General features: G+C 37.7%; 1 protein-coding gene across 1 annotated transcript in view; it reads left to right on the forward strand.

Annotated features, from left to right (window-relative positions):
• EXOC4 (exocyst complex component 4) overlaps nt 1-27,452 on the forward strand; it is a 675,497-nt gene that overhangs the window by 51,906 nt on the left and 596,139 nt on the right. The window contains exons 4-6 of the mRNA XM_054564275.1: nt 1,569-1,753; nt 11,577-11,686; nt 26,810-27,053. Of these exons, the coding sequence (XP_054420250.1) occupies nt 1,569-1,753; nt 11,577-11,686; nt 26,810-27,053 (539 nt within the window). The remainder of the gene's footprint in view (nt 1-1,568; nt 1,754-11,576; nt 11,687-26,809; nt 27,054-27,452) is intronic.

Here is a 27,452-nt window from a genome sequence, read left to right on the forward strand (position 1 = left end):
CAAGGAATAATACCTAGAATATTCTCTTTAAGGTTTTTTCATTGAAAGTACATAAGACCTTTATACATTAAGAAATAAATATAATTTTATATACACGGATAAATGGGATCATATCATATATGCTGTTTTTTTTGAAATCTATACGCCTTGGTTTCAAAATGAATTGCTCCAGGTTCCCTGAGTTCCTATCTTCTCCACCTGTTGTAGGCATTCCTACACCATTTTTATTCATCCAATCTATTTTGTCTTAAAGTTTCCCAAATGGCACTTTACCCAAGGAGTGTCTCCCTCTGCTTGGTTTATCTTCCGTTCTCCGTTGAAAGACCATTTTTTCTATCAAACCGGGTGAGGCCTTGGAGTGGTGGTGAGTCCTCCTGTGCCGGTAGCATTCGGGCAAAGACTGCACTGGCCTCCGGGTGCGCGCGCACGCGAGCGAGCGAGACAGGGCCCAGCCTCAGCGGATGCACAGGCGGGCTCAGGCCAACCCTGCTCTGATTCCTGGTCGCCATGGGGCGTATTCACGAAACTTCCCGCGTGCTTTTCTTTAGTCTTAAAGGCTAGCTTTGAAAGTTGACATAAGCATTAATACATGGAATTCTTGTGAGGATATGAACGACATAATCATTTATTTGCAGAGGTCATTTTACTTGTGTCTGTTGATAGGCAATGTGTGTGGGGCTATCACATGTACGTATGGCTTTGTTGCAGTACTTTAGATGCTTTCCTGTTTATCAAGATTGTTGTCTTCAGTGGTCTGTGTCTCAGATGTTAAATCCTTTAAAGGCAGAACTAGGCCTATCCACACTGTGCCATAGTCAGCCCTCATTCACAGGGCGTGTGTTCCAGAACCCCCTGTGGATGCGTGAAACCGTGGATCATACCGAACCCTATATGTGCTATTGTTTCTGTCTTTAGATACACCTGCTAAAAAGTTTGATTTATAAATTAGGCAATTTCACAGAAAGAAGATAGGTTTTAGCAATCTCAGCATGCAATTTGTTTTTCTTATTAAGTTGAACATTTTTACCTTTTCACTTAAAGGAAGCATTTTACCACGTATCTTTGGCATATTCAAATTACCAGCATCAGTACTCTTGCACTTTGGGGCCATTATTAAAATAGGGGTGACTTGAACACAAGCACTGTGATACCATGACAGTTGCTCTGATAACCGAGCTGGCCACGAAGTGAGTGACTAGCGGGGCAGGTAGCGTATGTAGTGTGTGTACGCAGCACACAGGGATGACTCATGTCAGGGGCCGGTCAGACCTGGGTAGCGTGAGGTTTCATCACACTACTCAGAACGGCATACAGATTAAGACTCATGAGTTGTTTACTTCTGGAATTTTTCCATGTAATATTTTTGGACTGTGGTTGGACCCCAGGTATCTGAAATTGCCAAATGTGAAACCACGGATAAGGGGGGCCGCTGTATTCTGGGGTCAGATGTAGGCTCGTAAGATTTTCATAATCTCTCCGCTTACAGTATCCTTTAAAAAATAACCTTTCATATTTATAATATTGCTAGATTATTTATTGTACTCAACCATCTTTTTTCCCCTCTTCAGGTGTCAGCAGTCGAGTCTCTGGAGGGCCCCCTGCTCCAGGTGGAAGGGCTGAGTGACCTTAGGTTGGAGCTTCACAGCAAAAAGATGAATCTTCACTTGGTTCTCATAGATGAACTGCACCGGCACCTGTACATCAAATCCACTGGCCGAGTCGTGCAGCGCAACAAGGACAAAGGGAGAATGAGGTTGGTTAGAGGGGCTCTTTGCCACAGTGTACTGTGGCAGTGTAGAAGTTTAAGGAATATTATTTGTTTTCCAGAATATTGTTGTAGTTTATTTTACTTCTCCTTTTAACATATTGTCTTTGAAAATACTCCATACTCTGAAAGGCTGACGCTCAAAATTTGTTCATTCCTTCATTGCACATTTATTATGGACCTTTATGTAAAGACACATAAATGTTTACTGTGGGCCTTCAATATACTGGATCAGAGATGCTCTGGTTTATCCCAGAAGGAAGAGAAAAAAAATCCTTAAATTGGATAGCGAAGTCAACCTAATTAAGAAATGTAGCTATATGGACTGAAGTTATAAGATTCTTTGTTACTTAGGATTGTTTTCAGCTTCTGACAACCCTTTCTCTGGAGTAGCTCAGGAGAGTCCTGCATTGCCGGGCCTGGGGTGGACGCAAGACATTCATTGGGTTAGTGTAGACCTGGTCGGGAATAGACCATATCTGGAGAAAGTTGAGACAGCAGGGCATTGGCGTTATTAACATGGAGCAGAGAGCTGTGCACGTCATGTCCAACCAAAAGTCCTTTAAAATAGGCATAAGGTCTTTTCAGAGGGCAGTTTAGCACCATCTACTGCTATCTACTTGGTCATACTTTTTCGTCACCTGTGGGCAAGAGGAATGCTGGAAGCAGAGCATGCTGGGAATGGAATCTTTATAAAGACCTACCTGTTCAGACAAAGATTTCTGACTTTGTGTGTGAAGCTGCAGTTTAGTCGGAGACACTGCCAGAGAACGAGGAGTTTCTGTCTCTTTCCTGCATGTGGGCGCTAGAAACACTTCTGCCTGACACACAAGCTGAGCTAAGGGTTATATACCTGAGACAACTTCAACACTGGATAGAAATAGAATAACTGCCGGTACCTTTAGTAGAGAGTAGTGGGGGTGGGGGAGGCCATGCTTAGGAACTTCCTTCCACAGTGTCTGGTGGTAAATGGCAGGTCTTGATAGATTTCTTCCCATACAAAGATTAAAAAAAAAAAACAAAACTCTGGTTCCTATGAAAATAGTCTGTAGCATACGAGAAAATGAGCATTACCCTGAGGTCTCAGAAAAGATCATTTAGCCTTGGCTGGGTAGCCCAGTTGGTTAGAGCATTGTCCCAATATGCCAAGGTTGCGGGTTCAATCCCCAATCAGGGCGTGTACAAGAATGCATAATTAAGTGGAACAACAAATTGATGTTTCTTTCTGTTTCTTTCTCTATTTCTTTTTTCCTCTTCCTCTAAAACCAGTAAATTATTAAAAAAAACATAAAGCATTTATTTGAAAAACATTTTATAAAGCAAAACAGGAAACCTTTAGGAGACGGAAGCTTATGGTTTCTCAGAAGATGGAAAAGATTAGATTATTTTTCAAAATTATCTCTCCTCGACTTGAGTGGAAAAAAATGCGTTTTCTGCTTTTGGATTTATGGGCTCTTGCTTTTGCCAGTCCATTAGCACATGGCACAAGGAAGAGCTTGCAGTGGGCGTGTGCCAGCGAGCATGCCCTCTTGTGCTGCTGCGTCTGCCCCAGTGGCGCTGGTCCCAGGAAGAGGATGAGAGACACGTGGAACTTGTCCAGGATCAGCTGAGCTGCCCAGCCCGGGTCAGCCAGCCATCAGGATATGTGCTTGTTGTCGAAGGTTACTGAAATTTTGTGGTTGTATGCGTCAAGCTTCTGTGAAACATGTAGCTTCTATGAAACGTTAATAGGGAGGGACAAGAGGGGAAATGGGAAAGATACAAAAAGGAAAAACGAAAACATGAATGAAATATAAGGAAAACCAAAATAAAGTAGGGAAATAAAGTCTTTGTTGAAAGCATTAGAGAGGAGACTTGAATCACTGATAGGGAGGGAAAACTTCCTTATTATGAAAAAGAGACAAGATGACAAAAGAAAGATAATATGTATGAAAAATGGAGAATAGCTATCAATTCAATGATTTTAGGTATTCTGCAGAGTGACAATAAAATTATAGTGCTATAGGCTGAATTGTCTCCACCTAAAATTTATGTGTTGAAGTTCTAACTCTCAGTACCAGAAGTTGTGATTAAATTTAATGGTAGAGTCTTTTAAGAAGTAAGTAAGTTAAAAGGAAGTCATCAGGCTGGGCGCTTGTTGAATATAAGACGAATTTTGGGCATAGATTTGCTCAGAGGGAAGACCATGTGATGAGATGACCTCGTACAAACCAAGGAGAGAGGCGTCAAAATAAAGCAGCCCCGCCAGTGTCTTGAGCTTGGATTCTGGCCTCCGGAACTGTGAAAAAATAAATTGCTGTTTGTGAAGCCACCCAGTCTGAGATATTTTGTTATGGCAGCCCTAGCAAACAAATAGAGAAACAGAAGCAATACCTACAGTGTAAATAAAGAAAGCTACTTAAACAGGAAAAAACCCCCCCAAAACTTAGATCTGCAAATCAAAAGATTTCAAGGTAAAATTAATGAAAAAAAAGTTACTCTTAGATATGAGCTAGAAATTTTTATGAATTTCAAAACCAAATTCTGTAAGTAGCAGTAAGAAAATTTGTTACCTGTGGTGACAGTGATGGTTATCTGCCCATCCGATATTTATTCTCCCCTTCTTCATTTTTAACCACAACTTTGTTCCTAGTGGCCACGTGCCCAGCTACACGACTGCATTTTCTAGCTTCCTGTATAGCTAATAGTAATTAGTGAGACTTCTGCTTGCAAGCTGCTGGACTGGGGCTCATCGGAAAGTTCTTTAGAGGTGTCAGCTAAATTGGTATGCTTATACTCTTTTACCCTTCGCTTGCCTTCTTTTACTTTCCATGTAGAACATGGATTGGAGCCATTAATCCATGTTAGACATGAGGGGACATTCTGGATGAAGCCACACTTTAATTTCTGTAATAACATGGATCCTCTGTTAATAGCCTCGAATAGATTACATCTTTTATGTGACAGGAAGGAAAACCTTTGTTTTACTTAGGCCACTGCTATTTGGGTCTTCTGTTTTATACAGTTTCCCTGGTCCTCATCCATAGAAAGGAGTGAGAATCGGCATCTGCTGACCAGGAAATGCCAGAACACAGCAGACAAAGCAAAGCTGACAAAGTGTTGAATCCGGAGACTTGTCACCAAAGATTTCTATACCCAGCCAAGAGGACACTGATATGCATGGGTGGCAGAGAGACATCCTGAGATATAAATTAACGAAGAATAAATCACTGTAATTTTCTGAGTACTCAATGATGAACCCTCTGATAAAAATCAGATTTAGCAACTTGAGAACAAGTTGTAGGTAGTTTATAGCTACTGCGAGGTCTGTATACCAGTAAATATGTAAATTTACATTAAATAGTTGACAAATCTAGTTTTACAAGATCAAAAATATTAGCTGAACATTACTTTGAAAAAGATTTAATAGCAGTCTAGTTTCATTCTTTTGCATGTGGCTTTTCAGTTTCTCCAGCACCATTTTTTGAAGAGGCTTCCTTTTCTCCGTTGTATGATTTTGGCTCCTTAGCTGAAATTATTTGGTCAGACACATGGTTGTCACTTCTGTTCCTTTGGTCTGTGTGTCTGTCTTTCTGCAGTACCATGCTATTGTGACTGTTCTTGCTTTGTAGTGTAAATTGGTAGTGTGATACTTCTGGCTTTGTTTTTTTTCCCTCAGGATTGCTTTGGCTATTGTCTTTTGTGGTTCCATACAAATCTGATTTTTTTTTTTGTTCTATTTCTTTAAAAAATACAGTGCTAATTATCACTGCAATGGCAGTCATATTACAATATGTGTTTCAAATTAACGTGTACACATTAAATTTACACATTATATGTCTAATATATTTCAATAAAAATAAATGCATGATAAAGAGAAGGTATATGTGATCAAAGAATACAGTAATAAACAGGATTCATTGTATATCTCAACATTGTTAGTAGAGACTGTGAAATTTGGATGGGCAGGAGATAGAAAGGAATGTGGATTCTTGCTTAAGGTGAGTCAGAAATTGTTTCATTTTGGATTTTAATAATTAGAGGAAAGTGTTTCATTTATTTAAATTCATGTATGTTAGCCTAGATATGTGTAGTTAAAGATTTCTACATTGAAAAATCACTAGCGAAAACAGCAAATAAAACATGTTATCTTACCAGTGCTCTTGACTGCCAATAGTAGAACTCAATCTTGGAAAGTAAAATAAGGACAGGAATTTAGTGGAAAGTTATCAGGTAGGTCACAAAATCTGCGATCAGCTATAAAGCAGGAGGGCCTCAGGGCAGCAAAGCAGCTGAATACACAGCACAGACAAGTCACGGGGAGGGTCTGTCTGGTTGGTCGCTGCCCACGGGGCCTTGCCTGCACCTGCTCGAGTTTTCAGTCTCAGGTAAATTCTCTACATGTCCCTCCATCTTTTCTTTATATCCTCAAGATTCGAAGTCATGGCTGGAAGCATTCATTTTGTTGAGCCTGGGGCATGTCTGGCCTCCTTCAACTTTTATGATACAAAGTGGTGTCCTCTTTCTTTTTTGCTTTGACCTGGAGAGAAGACTGTTTCGATTGTTGGTATCCAAAAACAAACATGCAAACACCCAACAACAAGCTTCTGCTGCTGGAGAAAAGAAATCACATGAAAGCACATACATGTAAAGAACAGATATTTTTGAAGTAGAAAAGAATGGAAATGATATATATTTAAATCTGTATACTTTCAGGGGTGTCCAACCTCCAGCCTGCGGACCGTGTGCAGCCCAGGATGGCTGTGAATGCAGCCCAACACAAAATTGTAAATTCCCTTAAAACATTGTGAGATTTTTTTGTGATTACGTGTGGCAGTGTATTTAATGTGTGGCCCAAGACAACTCTTCTTCTTCCAATGCGGCCCAGAGATGCCGAAAGTTTGGACACCCCTGAATATAAATGTATGTGTGTAGAAAAATCCCTGAAAGGATAATGCAGAAATGCCAACTTAAAAAGAATTACCTGTGGGAAATGAAAAGGGGGCGGGGGATTGCGTATGAAGGACTTATTGCCTACTCTCTGCCCTGTGAGTAGACTTGTCATGAGCCTTGTACACGTATTATTATTACTTTAATGATAAAACAGTTATTAATTGTGCTTTTGAAGATCATTTTTAATGAAATGGCAAAATGTTTACTGTTGAAGGGAAAAACTAGGATTTAAAATTCTATACAGGATCGTCCACAGAATGTTGAAAAAAGAGAATGTGTACAGTTTATGTGTGTGTATGTGGGGGGGGCTGGGAATGCACGATTTGTGTGTGTGTGTGTGTGCGTGCGCGCGTGTGTGTGTGCGCACGTGTGCGTGTCGGGGATGAACAGTCAGAGGCTTCGTTCTGTCCAGTGTTTTGGAAGGGCCTTTCGCCAAAATTAGTAGATTTTTTTTGTATTTTCAAAAAGGAACCCATTGTATCTTTACAAGGGAAGACACCCCTCCCCCCCGCCCAAAAAGAATTATTTCCTGCCCCTACACTAGATGAGTGTTTCAGGAACCCATCTGTACCAGTGTACCAACCGGCGTTGTTGTGAGAGGCTGCATTTGGCTTCAGTGAATTTTTTTTTTGAAGACTTTCAAAGAGTTTGCTATTTCATCATGGGTATTTCAGAGCACACCTGCTCACACTGTGCTGCGTGTTTAGCAGCTTTTGAGCCCTCCTGCCCCACCCTCCCTATTCACCCCATCGCTCTCTGAGCAGCATTTTTGTTTCCTCTTGTGGAAAAAAGTCCTCAAAGGGAAACGTTTTGCCAGTGTGGAAGAGGTGAAACAAACAACAGCAGAAGCACCAAAAGGCATCAAAATCGATGTGTTCAAAAACTGTTTTGAGCAGGGGTAAAAAGGCCTGGATAGGTGTCTTTCATCAAGTGGAGAGTACTTTGAAGGTGACTGAGGTTTAAACATGTAAGTATAAATATACAATTTTTTTATAAATAAATTCCAGGGTTTTTTTTTGTTTTTTTTTTTTGTTTTTGGATCTTACCTCCTATAAGCAAGTAAAATCAGTAAAAAGTTATTTTAAAAATAATCCTTTTATTTATTGCATGCACTCTGGGTTAATACTTGATTAATCTTGCTTTCTGGAACACTAGTTTGAGGAGGAGAAAATTTTAGACTCATGAGCGTCAGTGTCCATGTTTGTGTCTGGGTGTGTAAAGGGCGACCTTGACGCCAGTGCGTTATGTGCTGCCTCACTGTTTGGTCTTTTCATTTTTTCCTTTGTTGGTTTTCTTTCTGTTATCTTTCTTTTTTCTTTTTTCCCCTCTCTGCTTAGATTTTAACTTCACTTTATTTTGTCATCAATCCTTGGCCTGTCATTTGAGATCATGATTGTTTTTGACTTTTATACTCTCTGAATCACTCATTATTTTTTTCTGTATGTTCCAGCAGATCTTAGAACTATAGAAAATTACTGTGCCAGTCATTTCTGTTTCATTCTTCAGTTAAGTTTTCTTACTAAGGGCATATTATCCTTGATAGCTATTTCTCAGCTCAGTTTGATTTAATAAACTTTTATGAGCACTTGATCTTTGACAGGTACTGTGCCAGCTGTTGGGGTTATAGAGGTAAATGTATTAGTTAGTAGATTTACAACTCACATCTGTCAAGTTTTAGTTTGAGAATAAAATCAACCAAATGAATTGTTGCTGTAAATTTTGGACATAGTTGGATCTATTTATTACTAAAGAAGGAACAGAAATAAGTTCTAATTAAAAAGCAAATGTTTAATAAGATGTTAGTACTTCTAATCCTTCTTAAAAAAGAAACGCAAACTTTTCATGGCTTGAAATACTGAAATCAAACACATTTAGAAGTAGCTCCTTACTAATTGGATGGATGGTTAACAGCCAGAAAGTTCTTGGGGTTGTGGTGGTAGGAGTTGTTGTTTTGGACCAGTTTAATATGTTTTATAGTTTTTCCTGTGTGCTACCATGCAGTTATTTAATAGATCACATTTGGTCACAATATATAATTAGTAATTTTGGGGAGATGGGCTCATGCTCATCAGTTATCTTGAAAAACTCAAATATGAATGATTCTGAATGGATTTTAAATAAAAATTTGCAATCAAATGTATTTAAAAAGAAAAATAACTCCTATCAATATTTTTCAAAATAACTTAGTTCAGATCATTCCTTTAATTAGAAACTTGAAAAGAACAGTACAATTTTTTTGTTTGTTTGCAAAAGTATTTCCTCTGAGAGATTCAAAACCCTTTGAAGTTACCATTTAATTTAGTAATTAATACTTTCTGAACTTTATCTCTGGTGTATGATGAGAACAGGCTTTTTCTGATTATCTGAAGTAGAAACTGAGGTTTGTACCTGCTAGTGAAATGGCACCTACACTTCTGTTGAGTTTCTTGTCTGTAGTGACTAAAGGAAGAGTCCTCTTGAACTCTTGAGATTAAGTCCTTCCATAAGAGAACAAGAGAAAAACTAAAAGTGATTTGCTGAGTGACTTGCCTTTGGGTTATTGTTCACAAAGGAGAAAATTGAAGCCCAAGGGAAAATTTTAGAAAGAGAGATGAGTCTATGAAAATAGGTTTGCAGTAAATTGACTTTCTGAAAGTTTATTGATGGAGTTTGAGGGTCCTTCTGGCTCTGATAATAAAGTCAGCAGGATATTTTTTTCAAAGGTAAAATGGCAAGCCGTTTATCTCCCTATATATTTAACTAAAATATATTTCTAGGTAAAAATTGAGAAAGTAATGATAGGTTTTGATCTAAAGTGAACCATGTGCACATCTGTGTTTATAGAAGCATATATTATACTCACATATATACACATAATCACTGTGCATACACATACGTACTCACTTTACTGCTTTGTTTATGGGCTTGGCAGGCAGTATTCCAGCTCTGTACCTGAACTTACCTGCTAATTGTACCTTCATTTAACAGTGCTTTAAAAATAATTTCCCCACTTTTGTTATGGAACTTATAAAGTATATATTTTTCTTAGAATTGAAATGAACAACTTATTTATTCAATAGCAGTACCATTAAACACGCTCCTTGGTCATGCATGTCTGGGGGTTAGGGAGATGTATGGAGCTGGTTTTCCGATTGTGAGTAAAATGCAGGTGAAAAGGATGAGGCAGTTGAAAAGAAAAATGAGAAGACAACAGTAGTCAATATATGAAAGAGACATGTGTGCATGCATGATCTGATGGATTTGCCCATTGATCTGATAGACATACTGTTGTGATAAACTAGTGGATTTGAAAGTGCTGTTGGATTTTCTTAAGATAGTTTAGGTGAGTAGGAAATTACAGCTTTACACTGAGGGAAAAGAGTTATTGGAACTGTATCAGTTCAGTTCGTGGCAAATGCTGTCGTGCTACTTTTTCTATGTGTTACGCTTCACTTGAGGCTGTTTCACATTAGTCTGCAAGCGATTCCAACAGTTGGAAATGTGCTAAGTTTGGTTTAGCTCCTACCTCAGTCATAGTCACGTCCTCTGCAGGGGGCACAGTGCCAGGCACCTAACAGATGCTTCAGACTTGAGTCATGATTCTCTTCTCTGTATTAAGTGAAAAGGGAGACGTTGATGACTGTCACAGTTATCCTTATGGCCTATGCCAGTGGATCACACGTTACCAGCACTGGATAAAAATACCTTAAATGATAATTTTTGCCCTTTAACACAAAGTTTATTTTTCAGAGTTTTCTGAAAGGATATGCTTGTTTTTTTAAGTAGCTTAAAAATATACACTTACCTAGCACTTGGGCTCCAAAAGTGGTGTAGGCGGGAGATTGGGGCTCCATCACTGTGGAGGGGGTCCGATGTTGAGAACTGCACGCACCCTTGTATCCCATTTGGAGAGAGCCTTCCTGCGGGTGAGGCCTCATCCCTGCTCCCCTCTGCCATAGTGACTCATTATGTGGGTCATTTCTAAGGGTAGCAACTGCTACAGATGAAGTGTGTGGGGACGGGAAAGGGGAGATGAGAACTGTTTTTGGCTTTGACTTCTTTACCCTTGAGATTTAGAGGAGCTTTTCTGTCATAGGTGCTGTACGATGGTTCAGTTTCTGGAAGGCAGGTCACAGGGCTTATTTGCCCTGGCGTTGCCTATATTCTTGGACCTAACAGATGCCTATAAATGGGAATTAACTTGAAAATTTAATTTTTTAATAGTCTTTGTGTCATTTGAAATTAAGGTGTATATTTTGGAGATTATAAAGTTAATCATTAAGATGAGGTGCGAGGCTTTTTTGGTAAAGGTAATAAATATATACAATAAATATATAAAGGTAAATATATATACGTTACTGAATTAACGTGTCTGAGATTCCTTAAGTCATCTTTTATTGTAGTGATTCTCAACATGATGAAATATACAAACCTCTTTTAAAGAAAACTAAAAACAGTGAACTCCCAGAGTATGTCAAAAAACTATAGCTTGAAAAACACAAATTAGGCTTAACTAGTTAAACCTTCATTTGTTTATCAAGATACGGTGTCATTTGCTCTTTCTTTGCTGATAAGTTAATTGTTATTCAGAAACAAAGGAGGGTACTGAAATTGCACGGTGTAATTTGGTTCTAAGGTGGCATCCAGATGATCCAGAACACACATCATTTTTCTTTTTAGACCTTGCATCGAAATGAAAAGACTAAATATTTAAGTACTTGGAACCCTTGGAAATACATTGTTATCCCTGCCTGTGACAATCACCACTTCACTTGGGAGATATTTGAAGTCACAGTGTAAAGAGGGCTCATAAGAGAAACAAAGTGATAAGGGACGGGCATTTAGTGGGACTTGAGTTGTTCTGGGAGAAAGTAGTAACTACTGCTCCTTCTCCCTTCAGCGCCCTTGTGAAAGACGTTCCTCCTGTTCCGCTGATTGATGTTACAAACCTTCCCACTCCTCGAAAGTTTCTCGATACCTCTCAGTATTCAACTCCTGGAACCTCAAGTGGTAAGTAGTTAATTCTCCAGCCACTACACTTCTTTTTGGTATACTGCAGCTTCTAGGCAAAGACTGGGGATGCCTGCAGGCCTGGGGGGCCCGAGGTTAGTGTCTTGGGTCTTGTGATGAGCACTTTGCCTTCCTGTGAAGGAGTAAGGTTTAAGAAGATTGATTGGGCCTGTTGGCATTTATCATGGTTGGAAACAGCAGCTGAATCTGGCCTGCCTGCTGAATCAGCTGTAGATGCGTTTTATTTGACCGGCATTGTTTGTTTTTCTGAAGTTGTGTTTGAATGTTTTTTTATGGGGTGTGTATTGTCATTTTTGCTGTAATTTCTGTTGCTCCTTTTAGCAGCTTTTTATTTTTAAATTGAAACTTACAGAGGGAGGAGGAAAAGAGGGAGAGAGAAACATTAATTTGTTGTTCCACTTATTTATGCACTCGTTGGTTGATTCTTGTACTTGGCCCTGGCTGGGGATCAAACCCACAACCTTGGCACATGGGAAGGACACTCTCTCCAACCGAGGTACCGGGCCAGGGCCACTCCTATTAGCTTTGACTTAGCTGCTTCATGTATTACACTCCCTGTGTGGCCCTTGAAGGCTTTGGCATGTGTGGCCCCTTTCCTGTATCTTGAGTCTTGTATCTTTCAGTGGCCTCTTCCCTTCCTATGTGCCTGATGCACGCGCATGTGCACACACATGCAATGTACTTTGAGAACATAGCCTCAAAATCATATTTCTTCTTGGACTACCTAATAGTCTGGTGAATAAGATAAAGGAGAGCCATTCTGGCTTATATTTAAAGCTGGGGGAGGGAGAGCATACTTCGAATCTGTATGCAAGGCTTTAGGGGGATTGTGGCGTGGCTGAGCCCTGAGCATCGGAGAATCCCGCTCCGCGCTGGGCCTCGGCCAGGAGCTGCCTGTCTGCTGTTGCCGTGCTAAGTGGGTAGGAGGGGTCTGGGTAACTTCTGTAGGATGCCCTGTGTGTGCCCACCTTTGACATCTTCCTCCACGCCTTTTAAACAAATACAGTGTCAGTTACCATTGGCTTTTCGGATAAGAATTATAGTTGTTACAGTTCTAATTAGTTCTGTAGTCCTATAGAGCTTGAAATAATGAAATGGTAGAAAAGGTAGAAAACATTATTTGGATTCAATCAATACATTTTCTATAACTAATTGAAAGTGCTTTTTGGGGGGCTAGCTTAACAATATATTGTTTTTGCTGGGGCATATTTAATTACCTTTTAAAACATCATTTGATTTAATTTAGGGTTATTTAGGCTTGGAGTCATGAAGTATATTGCTTTTACTCTAGGAATTATTGTATTAGATTTTTCTAATAGTCTGCTTACTTACTGATTTTTTTTTAAAAAGACCCCAAACACTGGATTTTATTTTGATACTTGACAAAAGTTCTTACTGTCTCTGTTAAAAGGTTTTGTTTTCCATCTCTTTCTGATATACTGTTGCTGTTCTTTGAGTTTTGACAGTGCTTTGGGCTGTTGCAGTTTGTGGAATTATGAAACAGAAAATGTATCTATACATTTGATTTGTATTTGCCTCTAATTTTTGTGGAAATCAGTCGTGTCTTTGGGTTTTTATGGTGTTGTCATTGCTTAGCTAGGTTATGTCAATTTATGTAAATGTTGCCCAATCAATAGCCAAGTGAAATAAAGATTTAATTGCTTATGAAGAAGTGATAGGGCAGGCATTTTGCAAATGAAAAGTGCTATATAAATACCAAATAAGCTGAAAATGCCAATTATGGAAAATTTCAGTACAAACTTCATTTTGGGACATCTGTTATTTTTAATAAGACAAACTCTTATGTTTTGATGGGCACTTTTTCTGTCAGACCCTGTTAGCGTTTACCATTTAGTGGAGTTCATGTGGACACGTGGACGTGGTCAGCCTCTTCCTTAACTGCCAGGGAGGGCTCCTGAAGAACTGCGCTTGGTAATTCAGAGGAGCGGGGACCATATGCGCAACGCTTGTAGGTGTGCGCACAGGCCTTAGTTTTTAGAAAGCCTCATTTCCTCGACTGGTTTGAAGACTGTTGATGTCTTGATTTTTTCTGTGGGTGATTGAAAAAGAAGGTAGGTAAATTACCATCGATTAAAATCAACAACAGTGGTAGTTAAGATGTGTTTAGTGCCTCTCTTTGTGAAACTATTTTAAGTGCTTTATATGCATTAACCCAGTTCTCTTTTAAGATAGGTACTGTAGCAGGTCTTTGAATAATCTTTTGTTATAACATTGATGAGATGCCGTAGCAACTTAACTGGTTTTGTAGATGTTGTTTCACTTGAAGTTGCAGAACTACCAAAGACATTAGGTGTGAGGATTTACTGTACTACTAGCCTAACTTTGCAGATGAGAACACTGAGGCTTAGGGAGGGTTAATAATCGGTTTAAATTGTCAGGAGGCAAGTAGAATAGCTGTGATTTCATACCAGGAGCTGGGTTCCAGTATGCCCAGTTGGTTTTCCTGCAAATAAGGTAGGTGTGCTCTGTGTGTTACTTTTCTGCTGCCGCCACAAAAACTTCCCACAACATAAGTTTATCATTGTATAGTTTTTTGGGTTAAGAGTTCAACATGGGTTTCTTTGGGTTAGAACGAAGGTATGGGCAGGGTTGTGTTCTGCCCGGAGGATCTAGGGGAGACTTTCTTTCCTTGCCTTTTCCTGCTTTCCCCACCTTGTGGCTCTTCTCCATTCTCAAAACCAGAGATGGTGGGTCACATCCTTTTCATGTTCCGTTTCTCAGACCCACTCTCTGTCTCCTTCCTTTTTGTAAGGACTCGCGTGATTAGATTGATTCTTACCGGGTAATTCAGGATATTCTCCCTAACTGTAAGTCCTTAACCTTAGTATATCTGCAAAGTTTCCCCTGCCATGTAAGGTACATTTCCAGATTCTGGGCATTAGGACACGGGTCTTTCTGGCACCATTATTCTGCTTATCACATTGTGCATTTAAGTTACCTTTTTAAGTTATCTTTAGGAGCCGATGTGTAAAAATTTGACTTTTTTGAAGTTGTGTGTGAAGTCTTTTTAAGTCATTGCAGTTCTAGTCTTTAGGTCTGTATTAGTCTGGGTCACATTACTAAAGGGGGTTGTATAAATGAGGAAGATGTAAATTATGTAGGGAACTGCATAAAATGTTACTAAGTACACATAAAAGTGTGAGGCTGATGAAATATATTATAATGAGGGGCAGACATCTTCTTATTCTTATTAATGACCAGTAAGTCCTAAGAGTCTATTTGTGAAGTGCTCTCCAGGTCAACCTAGAAAGTAATGTCATTGTCAGCAGGCAATTTAACATAGGCTCTTAAAGCTTCCCTCTCATATTGTGAAATAGTAGGATTAAAGGTGTAATCCATTAGAAGTGACATTTTTATGGAGGGAGTTCTGATAGGGAATCCCCGGATAGAACAGATCTTCCATTGGGGTGCTGTAAATTAAGGTTGGAGGTGGTTCCTGAGAACTTGCAGATTGTTATTAATTAAATGAGAATTTTGATGACTTGTGAATGAGTCATTTTTCAGATGTCTCTTTTAGAGGTAGAGTTGTGACTTTTCTGTGAGAGATTTCCTATCACAGCTGAGGTGTTACAGTTTGTGAGATACATCATTACGTCATCATTCAACTGATGCAAACTATGAGAAGTTAGGGCAGGTACTATTGTTATTATCATTATGATTATATTTATATCTATCACATTTAAGTATATTATAAAATGTTTAGGTTATCATAAAAGTTCTATACATGTAATTCTATAATGTACATACATCATCTAATTAAAAAATAAAGCATTTAATTATAAAATGCAAAATCAAGGCGCAGATTGGCAGAACCAAGCAACCCATTAAGAGAAGAATGATTAGTGTCATCCTAGCTTTCCCAAATAATAATGAAGAAATGACATAATAAATAAGTGGGCAAAAAAGGGCAAATCACAGAAGAGTCCACATACATGAAAATATTGGCATTTACCTGACAAAGTATCCAGAATACATAAAGAACCCCTGTAAAATGACTATAAAACAAGCTAATAGAAAAGTAAGCAAAAATATGAACAGGTAGTTTGCACAAGAAGGCATGTATGCTAGTAAAATGTATTGAAAACTGCTTATGCTTTCTAGTTAATCAGGTATTTTAAAAACTCGTTTTACAAATATGGAAACTAAATCCAAGGATGTTGAGGGATTGGTCCAGGTTCAAGCAAGATGGTAATTGTTGGGGGCTGGCCTCTTGCTACACTCTAAAAGTGTAGGGATGCATTTTGCAAGCCTTTTCCTTGTTATTTTCACCAGTTGCAATATTTTGTAGTGTGCAGGGAAACTAATGGCTAATTTAGATGTAATAATTCAAATATAACTTGGATAGAAGGATTGGAGAGGTGTGGAGAAAAGCCAATAATTGTAGGAAAATGTTGTTTTAAGCTTGTGGATTCTCAGTGTGTCCTTTCATTTGGCCTACCGCCCTCGGAACACTCTGAGCAATTACTCCCAGGGTACACAGGCGTTTCATTTGTGGCTTCTTTATTCATTTTATTCATGCTCCTGCTGGGATTGGAGCTATAATGAAACTGGACTTCTTTTCTTTTGGTACCAGCATTGGTTAAGTAGTAAAACCTAAAGAGAGTACAAATTAAGTGATTTTTTTCTTCTGCTGCTATTTTCCTGGCATTTTATTTCATAAAGTCTTGTTCTGAGACTTAGTATTTATCTGAAGAATTTTGGATCAGACATTTAAAATATTTTCTCTACTTGGGGTAGGAGCTACAAATCCCAACATAAAAGGAGATGAGGTTCCTCCTCTTGGAACTCACATGTCTAGAATAATGATCTGATTCTCGAAAATCTTATGACACTTTTTGAGATACTTTTGTCCTGAGGTCAGGGTCTCCCTTGGCATTTTAAAGCAGCTGTTCCTAAAGTATCTTGTATTTACTCATAAAATATATTCATTGATTTCTGTGATTGATTGTAAGTATAATTGATGGATAGATACAATACCAGCAGAATAGAATTAATAGTTTAAATGTTTCTAAGTGTAAAAATGAAGCAAGGTCAGAGTTTTAAAAAGTTATTTGTAATATATTTATTATATTGTAGGTATTATAAAATATGAATATTATATTATTCATATATTAAGGATCAGTATAACCACCACCATGTACTTGGCTTTGTTAGACTTTAATTTCTGCAGACTGACTTTTACAGACCTGACAGATTTTGTGTTTTTATTTTAGTTTTTTTAGTTTGGAATTCTCTGGTTTTTAGTGATGCTGAGAGTCTTTCCGTATGTATTGACCATTTGGGTTTCTTGTGAATTGTCTATTGTTTGCCCAGTTTTTACTACTTTATTAGGCAATTTCTTTTAACCATAATATATAAGAAGGTTAAGTAGATGTGAGTCATTTTTCTGTTTTGTTTCCACCCATCCCGTATAAGTAGTCAATCTCATTAGCTTCTAGTCTATTCTTACTGTATTTCTTTTGGCACAAGTGAGCAGATATAGATCTTCTTTTACATCTTTCTTCTATGAAGGGTAGGATACAATAGATACTCTCCTATACTTTACTCTTTTTACTTTATATCTTGGAAATCATTCCATATTACCTTCTAGAAATTTTAAATACTTGCATAGTCCTTCATTGTTGTCAATTTACCAATAATTTAACCACCTTATGTAGAAGTATCATTACATGCAATGACGAAATGAATAACTTTGACTATATGTGTTTTCATATTGTTGGGGGTGTATCAGCAGGGTAAATGTCTAGAAGAGGGATAACTCTACCCAAAGATGAGTCCGGATGAGTGTTTTCCAGCATTGCCAAATTCTGCCCCAGAAGCGCTTTGCCAGTTTGCAGCCCCACCATCAGCGCGTGAGTGGGCTTGTTTTCCTCACAGCTCTGCCAAGGAAGGTGCTGTCATGGTTTTTATTTTTGTCGGTTTGACAGGTAAAGAGTGGTGTGACGGTATGGTTTAATTTGTATCTCTCTGATTATGTGTCAGTTTGAACAATTTTTCATATGTTTGAAGTCTATTTTTATATGTTTTGTTCATTGTCATTGTCTTTTATCTATTTTTTCCTATTTTATTTTAAAATCTATTAGTATATAAATGGATTTCCTAATATTGAACCAAGTTTTTATTCCTAGAATAAATCCCTCTTGATCATGGTATATTTTCTCAGTGTGGTGTTGAATTTTGTTGCTAATATTTTATTTAGGGTTTTCGCATGGATGTTCATAAGTGATATTGGCCTCTAGTCTAAATCTTGTTTGAGTTTGGTTCAATGTATCATTTGCTTCATAAAAGGAATGAAAAAGCTGTCCTTCATTTTCAATTCCTGGGAACAGTTAATAGAGCATTGGGACCATCGGGTGTTTGAAAACTTTGGAGTTGCCCTGTGAAACCATTTGGATATGGTACTTTTTAATATTTTTACTTTTTATTTCTTAACACTTTTTTCTAATTCTTCTATGTAAATTTTTCTCTTCAAGCATTCTGTTTCTAGTGGGGTGAGTCTTAATCATCTGTAGTTTCCTAGGAAATTACTAATTTTTTTAGTTTTTAAATGTTACACATAGGGGTCTACAAAGTGTTTTCCTATGGTTTTGAAATTTTGTTTCCTTTTTGTCATTTTTTTATTTGTGCTGTTTTCTTTTCTTCTTGATCAAAGTACTACCAGCAGTTTGTCTGTATTGTTAGTTTTTTTTTTTCCCAAGAAATAACCAGGAGTTTGAGTTACTGCATAGGCCTGTTGTTTTTCTGTTCTGTTCCTCCTTATGATCTGCTTTTACCTTCAGTTTTTCCTTCTTTGTGCTCCACCCCCTGCCTCTGAGTTAGCAGTTGAAAATCATGTTTCTTTCAATTTTACTGATGAAAGTGTTTAATGACACGAATTTTTCTCTCAAAAACATTTTAAATGTATGCCATAGATATTAATATGATATTAATATGTATCATATTATCATTTTAAAAAAACTGTCTTATTTCAGTCTATATTTGGATGAGAATCCAAGTGTTTTTAATAGAAGGCTTTTAAATTTAAAGATGGAAGGGTTTTTTGTTTTTATTTTGTTTATTACTTTCTGGTTTTATTGCATTTACTTTAGAGACTGTTGTTTATAATATTTCTACTTTATGGAACTTACTGACATTTTCTTGTAACTTAATATATGATCAATTTTTGTGCATGTCCCATGGGTACTTTAGAAAAAGGTTCATTCTCTATTATTAGGTGTAGAGTTTGATAGATAGCCATAGGTGCATTTTATTTAATTACATTGTTGAGGTTTTTTGTCTCTTATTTTTTTGTGATTTATTAAAGTTTAGTGTGTTTTTTCCTCAGTGTCTCTGCATTGCCTGTAGCCACCCCCCCGCCTCCCACCCCAAAAGGTTGTTGCTCTTTTATTTGGTATATAGTTATGAGTGTTACAGCTTTTTGTGAATAGTGGTTTTGGGAATTAAATGCCCTTTGTCATGGTTAATGCTTTTTGACTGGAATACCTTTGTTCATTCTCTATTTCTAGCCTTTTAAAATTAGTTTGTTTTAGATATATGTGTAGCATATAGTTGGATCTTGCTTTGTGAGTCAAATGGAAAATCCTTTTAATAGGTGAGTTGAATCCATTGACATACATTTGTTAATATGACTGATATATTTGTCTCAACTCTAACAGTATTTTATAAATGTGTATTATGTTATATTTATTATCTTTCTGAAATATTCTTCTTAACACAGAATTTTTTGTTGTTTAGGAAGATTTTTCCCTCCTAGTGATTACCTTATAATGTATTTAAAAACCTTTGCTTTCAGCCCCTTTTTTTTCTTTAGCCTTTTACTCTCAGATTTCTCTCTTTTTATTGGTATCCTTTAATTCCTATCCATTGTTTTGATAACAAATAATGCACTTACTTTATTTTCCTCTTCCTCTCCCTTCTGCCAATTTTTAGTGGCATTATTTTTACATTTTCATGACATACTACTTTTGAATAGCTCTTCTTTCATCCATACTTCCAATTTGTTTTTGTCTTATGTTTACCTTGACATATTTTCAAATCTCTTTGTCTTTTTGCTGAAATTTTCTCAGTTGACTCTTGGTTGGATGAAGTCTATCGTCTAAAAGATTCCTTAAGAAGGGCTCATGGCTGCCCGATTCCTACAACCTTGGTACTTAAAGGACAGCTTGAGTGGGTATGAATTGCTTGGTTTACACTTTTACTTGCTGAAATTTTTTATAAAATACTATGTTATTTTTGTCTTCCTGCACGTGTTTTATGAAAATTCTGATGCCAATCTAATTTTTTTGCCTTGTAGTTTATTTGATCCTTTAGGCCTTGAGGACTTTTAAACTTAGGAAATGAATAGTTTCAGTAGGAAATGTCTTGGAGTTGATATTTTGGGATTAATTTTCCCTGATACTCAGTGGGCTCTTTCATTTTATAGACTAAAAATTTTTGGCAACTTTTCTTTGTTTATAATTTTAAGTATTTGTTCTTTTTTTTTTTCATCTGATATGTTACTTTTTTCCTTGGCTGTCTTCCATTTCTACTACTTTTTCTTTGGTCTCCTTTTTTCTTTATATCCCTTTTATTTTCTATTTGGTTCTCTACATTTCTTTAATACCCTTTATGAAATATTCATTTGGATTTATTCTCCTGTGGGTATTTCATAGTTTATTCTTCATGTATGAGATAATTCTGTATTTTTCTTTATATATTTTCCCAGTTTAGTCTGTTTTCTTTGCATATCTTTATTTGTGCTTGTCTGTTCTTACTTTTTGGGTTTTTGACTCTGGGTGGCTTTTCCTATCCTCAGATTCTTATTTGAATATATTAAGTCCATCTGGCTTTGTCATCTCGTTTTATTGTGCTTCCTAGTTGTTTTATTACAGAGACTTTTCCTCTGTTGACGTGTGTTGGATTTCTGATTTTTTAAATATACCTTTACATGAATCTCTTCCTTTTTTTCCATTCATTGTTATGGTATTGGGTGTTTTATAGAAATCCTAGCTCATTGGCTCCCTCTTCTGTCAGTATAGCAAAATCTAGACACTTGAATGGAATTTTTGTTTTTGATGATGGGGGAAGACTCGTGTTTGGGCATGGAACGGTGACCCTCTTGTCCTATAGGATCCTTAATTTTTCCTTTATGCTTCTGTCTCCCTTCACTATCCAATAGCCAAAGGGCACTTCTCTCCTTTTGTCTTTTTCCCCCAGAAATTATGTGTCTCACAAACACTGCTTCATCAAATTGTGTCTGCTTTTAAGTTCATTCTCTGTCATTTATACTCTGATCTGCTTGGTAGTTTTTAGTATTTTGAAATTTAGGGTGGACTTTGTTTTTCTACTGATAGTTTTTTTCTCAGTCTCTGGCTCATCACTTACTCTCTTCTTGTCTCTTACCAGTTTTTCACAGTCTGCCTGTGCTTGCTGCAAAGCCTGTGGCTGAGTGAGGGGGGCAGGACTTTGAGAGATCACTTGCTGAGATTAGGTTGTTCTTCTCTTGTTTTTATTTACTGTTGTTTTTAATTTGGGGCAATTTCTGCCTTTAGTTACCCTGAGGGCATGCTTTTTACGACTTTAGTTCTTTTTGTTGTTTTGTGTTGTTTTTGGACATAATACTGAGAAATGATCCTGTGCAGCCAGTGTTGTCCTCTGCAACTGGAGGTTTTGGAGGTTTCCTAATGCTAGAGCTTTTATATCTACTTTTTTTCTTTTTTCTTTTAGGGGCTTTTTTTTTTGTGTTTTGATGTCACATTGCATTTAATGCGCACAGTTTTGTAGGTAATGTTATCTCCATTTTACCGATGGAGACATTGAGGTTCAGCAAGATTTTAATGATTTGAGAGGTCACACAGCTAGAAAGTGGTAGAGAAGATAATCAAATCTAAATGTATGATGCCAGCCTTGAGTTATTTCTACTACATCTTGCTGTCTTTCTGAGCAATTGAACTTACAAAAACATACATTAACAAATGACTACAATCTGGTACATTTTATAAATATTAACATAAGCTATGAATATATTCATTTTTTCCTTGTCCATCTTCTTACCATGTAACCCTCTCACATTTTTAGTAGCTTCTCTTCATTAGCTGCTCTTCTGACTTTCAAAGGTACGTCCTCCTCGCTCCACATGGTTGATGCACATTATTTAAAGTTTGTCCCAAGGCAACCTAATTCAACAGTAGTTAGTTAGTTAGTTAGTTTTTATCCTAACACAGCTTCCACTCTCCCTTCCCAAAGGCACGTAGACCAGCGAGCCCCTTAGCCTGCTTTTACTTACGGAAGGGACAGTGCACAGTCACTGTGCTTTCAAAACTCAGTGCAACATGGGGTTCATGTCCACCTCAGAACCCAAACCACCGCTATGCCCAGGCTTAAACCCCCCAGCTCCTGTAAGCGATAGCCCCAAGTAGCAGTTGGCAGTAGCTTTTGGCAGTCTCCTTTCAGGCGTGGGATGTTATATGGCCTGTAGCTTTCTTTACAGTAATTTAATCTGCACCTTAGGGGTGCTTAGTTAACATTTTTGAAGTACCTTAATCAGGACTCCACACTCCAGGGGTAGTTAGTTAACATTTGAAAGACCCTAATCAAGATTCTATACTCCAGAGGCAACCAGTGTATCAGATATTGCTGTCTGAGTCTACTTCACTTGGTACATTAATTAGAATAAAAGATATTAGAAGTAATTTTTCATGGGGAAACGAATGGTATTTAAGATATACGTAGTTGACCAGGTGCCTCCACTGGGGCAGGGATGGAGGAGGAGGATTTGGGGTGGCCAGCAGCCTGCGGGCCTGGGCCTAGAGCGTGATTTGGTCCTGTGCTTAGAGCCCTCGGGGGGCTTTTTGTCAGCCCGCCAGGCCGCTCAGGTCTCTGTAACCCTAGGTGGGCCACTGCTGCCAGCCTCTCCTGTGTCTGCACCCTGAGCTCCAGGGACACACGCCCTGACTCCAGGCAGTTTGCATTTCCGGTCTACAGAAATGTTAGTCTCAATTTTGAGCCTTACTATTTTTTTAATTTCTTAATTTATATATAATAGTGCTTTTTAATAATAGATTGGATGCTAAAGTATGAATTTGTAATAATATTTTGATCAGAAGAAGAAGAATTATTTTTAAATGGTAACTTCCTTATTCTTTTCTGCCTGAGAGTGTCGTCAGCGTTCCGAGGCCAGGCGCCGTTGCGGTGCTGGAAGTGCAGTGGCTGTGTGGTCCTCACACGTTTGGGCTTACTCAGGTGTGGTCATTTCTTGAAGGCTCCTTTTTATGTTGAATTCTGTTCAATAGCGGCAGACAGTTTTCTTATATAGGGATAATGTTTTTGAATACATGTAAATTCAATTAGGTCAAAAACATGTTATGTAATTTAGGTACTGTGCGTAATGTAATGACATCTAGCAGGGTTTCTACAGTAAACATTACCATTATCTATTATACCTTAATTAACATGTATAAATATAAATGATAAAGGAATATAGCATATTCAATAAAAAATAGTGTTTTACATGAGACCTCATCTTTAGCAATTTGATGACATATATGTTATAGGTATGGCATATGTTATCAGTCTTTTCTTTCCCAACATACTGTGGAAAGAAGGCAGCTGTAGACGGGTCTAGATTGCTTTCTGGACTCACTGGGAAACAAAGTAGTTTTCTTTTATAAAATATTTAGCTGCATAAGTGGGTTATTCACCCTGTTTATCCAGTTTTTAATGGGCTATGTCTATAATATTGGTAGTATACGTAATCAGCTATTAGGACTGGTAATCAGAGATGTATAGATTTAAACTGTAGTTATTGGAATCATGAAAGTGTAGAGTTTGAAAGGACCTGTGAGATCATCTAGTTAGTTATTTTGTGAGTCCCAGAGTGTCTTCGTTAAAGCTCTTTCAGGATCCATGCTTGAAAGGATTTACATCCACTTAGATATAGCGGTGTAGGTGCATGTGCATGCCTGTCTGTCTGTTTCTAATACATAACAATTGGGGCCAGTAGGATTTTAATAGGAATAATTGGTTTAAAGACATGAACGTCTTCTAATATTTAGCACTGTTCTATCAGTGAAAGTCTTCAAAACCAGGTTCAAGAAATCCTCAAAATACTGAAAGCAAAAATGGCAAAGATAAGAAATCAGGAAAGGGAGTAAATAAAGTATTTCTGGTTGTCAAAGTGTTCCAAAACCCACACATTTGAGGACATATTATGTCAGGGTAGATACAACACAGTGCTTTGGGGTTTAGCAATTTGGAAATATGTACATTTTGTTCTAATTGTGGTGTGAAGCCTTACTGAATTTCAGCTAAATTATTTTTGTACAAGCCTTTTTCCATGAAGCACCAATAATTCTCTCTGACCTCACAGGGTTTTTGTGATTATTAGACTCTAGTCTTCATGGTTGATTATATTATCCTTTTAAATTGCCTTTTAATTTTCAGCTGATGTAAGTGAAATGGAGAATATAAATTAATTAATATTGGATCTGTTCAGTGTTTGTGCTCTAGGAGATTTCAGGGGACAGATAAATACGGTTCTAAACAAATGTGCCATTTCGAGCTGTGGCATTTTATTATGCATACCTTGCTTATTTGTTATTTTTTTAATAGGCTATCTATCATATTAGAGTGCATATAAGTAGCTTTTTGCCATATAATCTAGAGGCCCACTGATTTAAACCACATTTACCTCATTGTCAATCACTCTTGAGGCAGGTGGCAGTAATTTCTCAGGTGGCCTTTGCATGGTCCTCTTTGTGACTTGGTCCTTTTTCGTGAAGATTGTTTTGTCCCAGATAAATGTCTGTTTTTTCTGCTTGTCTTTTCTCTTCATTTTCTCCCTCTAACAGGTTAAATTTAGATGGCCCGTTGGCTGCTAATTACTTTTCTCTTCTTGCTTTTGGGGTCGGTCTTATAGGATGGAGTGATTTTATGTCTGGTTCCTTATGTGTAAAACAAAACCACAACTAAAATGTGTGTTCACGAAATGCCACTTTTGAAAATGTCAGTGGCTTTTTAAAAAAAGATTTTTAAAATTTATTTATTCTTAGAAAGGAGGGGAGGAGAAAGGGAAGGAGAGAAACATCCATGTATGAGAGAAACATCACTCCATTGCCTCTTGTTCATGCCTACATTGAGAGGTGGGCCCGCAACCCAGGTGTGTGCCCTGACCCGGAAATTGAACCAGCGACCTTTCCCTTTGCAGGGTGACATCCAGCCTCCTGGGCTGCACCAGTCAGAGCTCAATGACTTTATTTTTGATTTGCCATCCGAATCGTCACATGATCCTTAGATGCCTAAGGCTTCTTGATTCTACTTCCAGTTTACTAGTGTTAAAGAAAAATAATTTAAATACCATATCATCAAATGCCATCTTTGCTGTGAAGAAAACCATATGAATTTGGTTATTCTTTATATAGTTCTCTTTCCTCATGGGTCTCAGGGGGTCTAGTGGATCTAAGTAAGAAAACATCACCCATAAATATGCAGAGGACTTATTTTATATATTAAGCTTGTATAATTATGTCATTAAATACCTTTGGTTCATGTTTAAGTGCATTTTATGAGTTGGGAGCAAAGAAAGGGACTGAGGAGAATAACCTACATGTCATCTGAAGTAGAGGTTTTGGAACATGCATGCAGAAGTTACAAGGATTTACTCCATATACTGGGATATTTTCATTCTTCAGTGCATGCACTGGTGCTGAAAAACCTTGAGTGGGCTTGTTGTATCGCTGAGCTTGAATCTACTAAAGAAGAATGTATGTAGTCTTTCAGAGCATCACATATTTTAAACATGTTCCGGTGGTTTTGAGGAGTGAAGGAGAGGCGAGGATGGGGGAAGCTTGAACTATTAGGATCCATATTTAAGCTCATATTCACTTTTGCTTGTCTGTCCCTAATCCAGCCACTTGTAAAATGAGGTAATTATTTTTAGGCCAGACGTTTTCAGCCTGTGCTTCTTTTGGCACTAGTCACGGCCCTGCAATCATGTGAGAAGTTTTGCATATATGCGCCTGTGGTTTTCAGCAGATACCAGAAGTCTCAGGTTCCAGTCCCACCCCTTTCCCAAGTTCCCACAGGAGTTAAGAACACTGTCCCAGACTGTTTCTTCCATTTCAAAACCAGGCAGTTTGGATGGAAGCTGTAGTCTAAAGGTCTTCAGAGACTTTTGACACATTCAATTAACCTATGTGTCAAAAAACTTTATATGTACTAGCAAGGTCAGTCTTTAGTAGATAATAATGTTATGGTAGACATAAGTTTAAAGAAAAATAGGGGTTTTTTGTACTTATGAAATATTCTTCATTATTCATTTCCTCAAAGCTTTGTCTCACTTGGGTGTATTATTTCTCCTTTATTTTTCTTCATCTCTTTTATCATTTGTTATAATTGTATCTTATTTACTTCTACTACATGTATTTGTAATAGTCTTTATATTAAGCTATTTATTTCTTCTCATTAATAAGTAGGAATTTGAGACTGTGGTCTGTCTTTTTTGGATTCTTATGCCAAATAAAACATTTTATAAACAGTGAGTGCTTAATAAATGTCACAAACTGACTGACTCATTCTGACTCATGGGAAGTCTATGGAAGCTTCCCATGGAAAGTTGCTTACTTGGCTTTTAATTGTTTCTGTCTCTTATTACTAACCAATGGATATGGTTTGAAGAATGTACTGTTGCCCTGACTGCTGTGGCTCAGGTGGCTGAGCATCATTCCGCAGAGAGAGGAAGGTCGCCGGTCTGATTCATGATCGCGACACATGCCTTGGTTGTGGGTTCCATCCCCTCTTGGGGCGTGTGCAAGAGGCAGCCAGTCAATGTTTCTCACATGGATGTTTTTCTCCCTCCCTTTCCCCCTTTCTAAAAATAAATAAATAAAATCTTTAAAAAGAAAGAAAAAAAGAATGCTCTGTTATGGTGTGATTCTTAGGTAGCTACCATGTAAATATACTTTAATTACAAATATAATTAAAAAACCTTCCCTGATTTATTTAAGGGAGTGATCAAAGCAGAGATCCCATTTATTAGGCCCACTCTGTTGAATCTGGTATTGGAGTCTGTGTTTGTTTGTTTATTTATTTATTTATTTTTGGCAGCGAGAGAGATGAGCCTGCAGGACATCAAGGAGGACTTGGAATTGGATCCAGAGGACAACAGCACCCTTTTTATGGGCATCCTCATCAAGGGGCTAGCCAAGCTGAAGAAGGTCCCAGAGACCGTCAAGGCGATCAAAGAGCGCTTGGAGCAGGAGCTCAAACAAATTGTGAAGCGGTCTACAACCCAGGTGGCAGACAGCAGCTATCAGAAGGGCGAGAACCTTACTGCGGAGAACCAGCCAAGGTAGGTGCGGGTGTAGGTTGGGTTTTTGGTAACTGTCGTACCTTTTCTAGGGGTGGGTGGTAAGTAATTATCTTCTTTTGATGTTATTTCTTGAACTTGGGATAATATAGTCCTTACAAACTCAGATTGGTGAAACAGCTTGGATAGTTATAATTCAGCTGATTTTTGACATAGTTGTGAAGTTTCAATGCATTTTGTCCATACTCAAAGAATGAAGCAATTATTGAATATTTACTAAGTACCAAGCAGAATTCCAGGCAATTTATGTACGTATTATCTCATTTAAGTTCCACTACAACTTTATGAGCTACTTACTAGTGCCCACATTTTACAGTTAGGGAAGCTGGGGCTCAGAGATTAATTAAGTCAAGGGTCATAGGACAAGTAGCTGATCTTGGA

The sequence above is a fragment of the Pteronotus mesoamericanus genome, unplaced genomic scaffold (assembly GCF_021234165.1).
Source record: "Pteronotus mesoamericanus isolate MK-2021 breed Mesoamerican mustached bat unplaced genomic scaffold, CSHL_Meso_final scaffold_85, whole genome shotgun sequence".
Lineage (NCBI taxonomy): Eukaryota > Metazoa > Chordata > Mammalia > Chiroptera > Mormoopidae > Pteronotus > Pteronotus mesoamericanus.